At 40.4% G+C, this 6,000-nt stretch overlaps 1 protein-coding gene across 1 annotated transcript in view; it reads right to left on the bottom strand.

Annotated features, from left to right (window-relative positions):
- Positions 1–911: 911 nt before the first annotated feature.
- LOC120026895 (H-2 class I histocompatibility antigen, Q9 alpha chain-like) overlaps positions 912–6,000 on the bottom strand; it is a 31,021-nt gene continuing 25,932 nt past the window's right edge. Inside the window, exons 4-9 of the mRNA XM_038971628.1 lie at positions 3,362–3,640; positions 2,763–3,077; positions 2,420–2,530; positions 2,103–2,120; positions 1,753–1,830; positions 912–1,625 (exon numbers count right to left, since the gene is read on the bottom strand). Of these exons, the coding sequence (XP_038827556.1) occupies positions 1,781–1,830; positions 2,103–2,120; positions 2,420–2,530; positions 2,763–3,077; positions 3,362–3,640 (773 nt within the window). The 3' untranslated portion in view covers positions 912–1,625; positions 1,753–1,780. The remainder of the gene's footprint in view (positions 1,626–1,752; positions 1,831–2,102; positions 2,121–2,419; positions 2,531–2,762; positions 3,078–3,361; positions 3,641–6,000) is intronic.

Genomic DNA, 6,000 nt, shown 5'->3' with positions numbered 1-6,000 from the left:
TAGAGAATTACATCCCTTACAGAAACTACATTCCATAAAACAGTCTAGCAACATTGATATCTGTTGCCAGGCAGGATTCTGTGCAACAGTTCCTGGTGAATAACATGATAGGCTATTACATTTCAGCCCTAGAGGGCAGAAGTACTGCTACAGATACTGTTCTCCCTGGCAGTTTATTGATCAATAAATATAATTGATTCATCGGCCAGAGTTCACCCACCTGTTTTCCAGGTCTGAATCTGTCCCTGATTAAAAGAGAATGATAACTAGCAGTGCTGTGGACCTCCAGAGAAGCACGATTTATTGTAGTCTCTATCATATGATCATGTTCAGGACAAAATAGACTGTGCAGAGATTATCCACTATTTTAATAAGCATTTTATTCAAACATCTTTCATACAGGTCAACAAAATATCTAGAACATTATTTATTCAAAAGCCTATTACAAAATAATTGTGGAACTCCTACACCTACACGTAAACAGTACCCAAAATGAGTATAGGCCACTATTTAGTTACGCCTGTTGTTGTTTACAGCCAGTGCTTGACTTGGACTCAAATAGGTGCCGGTACTCAAAGAAACAGTGTAGAGATTAGCCCTTTTCTAAGAAGCATTTTATTAAAACATTTACATATCAGACACTTTTATCCAGAACGAGGAGCAATTACGTTGACAGATTTTTACCTAGTCGGCTCGTGGATTCAAACCAGCAACCTATCAGTTTCTGGCCCAACGCTTAAGCGCTAGGCTACCTGCTACCCCATCATTTTTCATACAGGTGATCAAAATATATATTACTTCTTAAGCCCATATACAAAATTATATTGTTCCACTTCAAGTCCTGTTCAGAACATATCTTACTGCAAACATTAAAAGGTCCAGAATGACACTTTCATACATTTTTTTTTTAAAGACTTTATTGAAAGCTGTAAGAACATTATTACAGAATGCATGAATTTGGTCTCTAATTGGTCTTGTTAGGCTGGTTGATTATGCATACCTTAAATGGATCACATTTACACTTGCAATAAAATACATGTTCACTTGCCCCATCACCAACTACAGAACGTATAGTCCAAAAGTGTTTTGCCCCATCATAAATCAAAATGTATCATAAAATCAAAACAGCTAGAAAAATAACGCCACTTTCGGTAAAAGAGAAAAATGTACAAATGGAACATGTGGACAGGCCTTGTCTGGCTTATGGCCATACAATTAAACAAGTTAGTGTGAGCAAAGTTATAACGTCACACAATTACTGTATCTTATACCACCAAAACCTACAAACAAACCCATCTAATCCTTTCCAGAAACACACTTTCATGGTGTTCCATTGATTCTAATATACCTGTAAGACTGAGATACTGTACATCTATCACACAGTGGCAATATTACATTATATAATTCAACAAAATTCAATTTTAAAAAGCCAAACCATGGATTAAATTAAAGTAAAACTGTTTCAAGGAAATCACCAAAGAATATTTCTGACAGCAGATATTTTTTATATATGGATTCTATGTTTACAGTGTGTGTAAACTTGTGTGTGTGAGACTGATGTGTGTGTGAGTATACGTATGTGTTACGTTCTTGGGAAGTTCAACATTTGTTGTTTCCATTCCTTCCTAAAACACATGAGAAGAGAGAAGTTACACACATAAACACATTTCAAACAGTAGCAGTGTGTTCCAGTGTGGTAGTGGTTGTATCTCTAGTTTGTGCATTAATATGAGGATATCTTAAGTGACTTACTCTGATGTCACAGAAGTGCAGAGGTTTATCAAGTCTTCTGGGCACCTTTCCCAGAGTTCTCAGAGTCAGTGTCAGAAGCTAAAACAGAAATAAAACACCAATGTTAGAAAGAGACTGATTGAAAGATATGAGTTCAGGTTAATTACCAAGTTCCTAATGCATGGTTCACAGTAAATAAAACCTTCCATATTAACTAAGTAACTACATCAATTCACATTAAGTTTGAACCAGCATCACAATCTACAAGGAAAAGACACAACCACATTCTAAAATGGATACAGTCAAACACAAAACAAAGAAAAATATGTGATCTTTTCAGAATAGCAAACAACATGAAGGTCCCCACTTACTGCTGGCTGGAACAAAGCCTGAAACAGAGATAAACATCATGTTATTATTGACACTGACTTTGTTGGAATATTACAAGAGAACATCATGTTTGACAGTATTCTGAGTCCTGTATTCCAACTGCAGACATCACATACAACATGACTCTTTATTTACATGAATCAGATCAAATCAACCACACTTCTACCATCACTAACTACACTGCACAATACTATTACTTGTAAACCAGTACTATGACTACTACTTCTAAACTACTAAGTAAATCACAGCTGATAATATCTAAGATGACAGTGTAGCCTACATCCTTCTCTCCTCCCACCTTTCTTGCTCTTCTTCTTCCAAATGACGACCCCAACAACAGCAACAACAACAACCAGGAGAGCTACAGCCACTCCAATGGCGGGGCCAACGGTGTTTGGGTCATTTGCACCTGTAATCATCAGAACAGAGCATTCAGACTACAGTGCTAGATGGTACATTTTCATCTAAAATGAACTCCAAGCAGCATCCCTCAATGACAATAAAAGGTCAGGAGGTCAATGAGAACATGCAGTCAGAAAGGTAGCTTTACTGAGCAGATGAGTGAACTTACATGAGGATTATTGAGCACATTCAGTAGGAGGGTTGGGTATAGTGTATATTTGAATCTATCTCCATCTTACCCCTGTTGGTCTTTCCCCAGTTGGTCTGGATCTCAGACTCAGTCAGAACCTTGATGAAGTCCTTCTTGATACCAGTGACCTGAACCACACACTGATACTTGTTGTTCTTCCACTCCTCAGGCGTCACTGTGAGGTGGGTGCTTTTCTGGAAGGTTCCATCATCGTTGGGGAGAATCTCTCCATTCTCCACATCTTCATGGTGATCTTGTCCGTCTTTCTGCCAGACCACCATGACTCCACTGGGGTAGAAACCTGTAGCGTGGCAGGTCACTGGAGAGGAGGGGGTCTTCTGGAGCAGAGACACTGATGGAGGGACTGGAGAGAATGAGAGAGAGAAAGAGGGTCGGGGTGGTTGAAAGGTAAATAGAAAAAGGGTGAGATGGAAAGAGTGTGTAGTGTAAGAAAAACAGAGGGGAAAAGACAGACACAGAGATAGAATGGGACATAGGGGGAAGAAGATAAAAAGACAGTTAAATGATTTTAAGATCCTGCTACTGTTATTTAATGTGACTTCAAAATAATGCATTGTGAAATGATTCCTGATAATGAAATATCACATAATTCCTGTGTAAGTCGAGTTATGTCATGTGTCTCTGTACCTGTCCTCATCAGAGTGCTCTTCCCATAGTCCAGATACTTCTTCAGCCAATCAATGCAGGTCTGGGTGAGGTAGTTGTTCATGTTCTCATTGTAACCTATGTTTCTGTCCCACTTGTGTTTGGTGATGACTGCCTGTGGTGTTGGAGCGATCCATGTCTTGGTCTTCAGGTCAAATGCCACGAAATCCTCTCCATCATATCCATACTGATTAAACCCCTCTGTGACTCCAGACTCATCATCCCACTCACAGCCGTACATCTTCTGGACAATGTGCACACCTGAGAGACAGAGGGGGGAGGATCATTAACACTGTGCATTGCTCCATCTGTTCTCCAGATTCAGTCTGCCAGTGGGATCTCTATCATCATGTATTAGTTGTTCAACCAGACTGGAATAAAACAGAGAGATCAGCTCAGACCTCTACAGTGTGATGATGATGATGTCACACCTTCACCACAGAGACAGAGAGAGGTGATGAGGAGACTCAGAGTGTGGATCTATTCTACACCAGCTGATGTTGGCTTGGTTCTATCTACTGTGTTGAAGATACACATTGTGTTCAGTACAGTAGTGCTATTCTAACAAATGGATGTTGATAAATAGAGGAAGTGAGAGGATTCTCTGTTCAGTCAGGAACAACAGGAGAGAGATAGAGAGACTAACATGAGGAAGATTATCTCTCAATAATGTCAGCCTACTGAAGTTGTGTGTGTGATCCCCAGATTATGACAGGTGAGTGTGTGTGTAGAGAGTAGGGCTATCCCCGACTAAAACAAATCTTGGTCGACCGAGAGTAGTCTGTTCTTTTGACCAATCGATTGGTCGAAATTTCAAAGTTTATTTTTCCGCATCCTATGTGTTTGAACTGTGCTTGTCTGATGCTTTAAACACAATGTTTGATGAAATAATTAAGACTAACAAATGACTCAAGAGGGAGTCAGATGGCCACGCTGTGTTAAATAAATGACAGTGAGTGCTTTTGACTGGCGCACGTTGTCTCCTCTCCTCCCTGCTGCAGCAAACAGGCACCACAACACAGCAAGTGTTTATCACGCTGTCCGTGGTGCTGAAGCTGCAACATAATTACAGCCATTTAGTTTCTTACTTGTTTCTCTGACTGAAAAGTTGGTACTGAAATCCCTCATTTATTTAGGAAGAACATTCCCTATACCCTCAACTCTTGTGATAGGCTAAAGGTCAGGTCCTATTGGTCACGTGCATGCGACGTGCATGTTTCAGAACCGCAGAAAGTGACCGCTATCCATTGTGGGAGAAAGCGCATGTTATAAAATAATTATATATGTATTAGTGTTGCACCATTAGATAATAGAAATATATACAATTTCAGTAGCACATGTCTTTGATGGACTGTGTCATCCCCCAATGGATTAGTCTACTGACACAGGAGCCAATCAGACATGTGGCTTGTGGACCATGGAAAAAAAATAAACAATTTATAAACTGCTCGACCAAAGAAATCTTGGTCGACCAACAGCCTATCAATCAAACAATCGACTAAATGGGGTCAGCCCTAGTAGAGAGTTCCCCTGAGAGACCTGATCAGCTCCAGCAGCAGAGCCCACAGGGAGTCACTGGAAGCTTTGGTCCATTAGAGCAGAGAAGACACAATTGTTTACATCCCTGTTAGTGAGCATTTCTCCTTTGCCAAGATAATCCATCCAATTGACAGGTGTGGCGTATCATCACCAGAATGATCATTACACAGTTGCACCTTGTGCTGGGGACAATAAAAGGCCTCTCTAAAATATGTAGTTTTGTCACACAACACAATGCCACAGATGTCTCAAGTTGAGGGAGCGTGCAATTGGTATGCTGATTGCAAGAATGTCCACCAGAGCTGTTGCCAGTGAATTTAATGTTCATTTCTCTACCATAAGCTGCCTCAATGTCATTTTAGAGAATTTGGCAGTATGTCCTACTGGCCTCACACGTGTATGGCGCCGTGTGGGTGAGTGGTTTGCTGATGTCAACATTGTGAACAGAGTTCCCCATGGTGGCTGTGGGGTTATGTTATGGACAGGCATAAGCTACAGACGACAAACACAATTGCATTTTATCGATGGCAACTTTAATGCACAGAGATACCGTGACGAGATCCTGAGGTCCATTGTCGTGCCATTCATCCGCCGCCATCACCTCATGTTTCAGCAAGCCCCATGTCGCAAGGATGCTCTGGATCGACGTGTACGACAGCATGTTCCAGTTCCCTCCAATATCTAGCAACTTCGCACAGCTATTGAAGAGGAGTGGGACAACATTCCACAGGCCACAATCAACAACCTGATCAATTCTAAGGTGATGTGTCGCGCTGCATGAGGCAAATGGTGGTCACAGAAGATATTGACTGGTTTTCTGATCCACTCACCTACCTTCTTTTTTTTTAAAGGTATCTGTGACCAACAGATGCAAATCTTTATTCTCAGTCATGTGAAATCCATAGATTAAGGCCTAATTAATGTATTTAAATTGTTCAATATATAAAGACGTTATTACAGCAAAGACTAAAAACAGGTGCATGCATTCGTGAATTGCGATTCATTTATTGTTTTGGCTAATTATTCAAAGCTCCCTTTGGCATTTTGTTTAAAAACTAAAAAAAATGGTTGTTAGACACATG

This window comes from Salvelinus namaycush, chromosome 32 (assembly GCF_016432855.1).
Source record: "Salvelinus namaycush isolate Seneca chromosome 32, SaNama_1.0, whole genome shotgun sequence".
NCBI lineage: Eukaryota > Metazoa > Chordata > Actinopteri > Salmoniformes > Salmonidae > Salvelinus > Salvelinus namaycush.
This window is presented reverse-complemented; position numbering and strand designations above follow the sequence as displayed.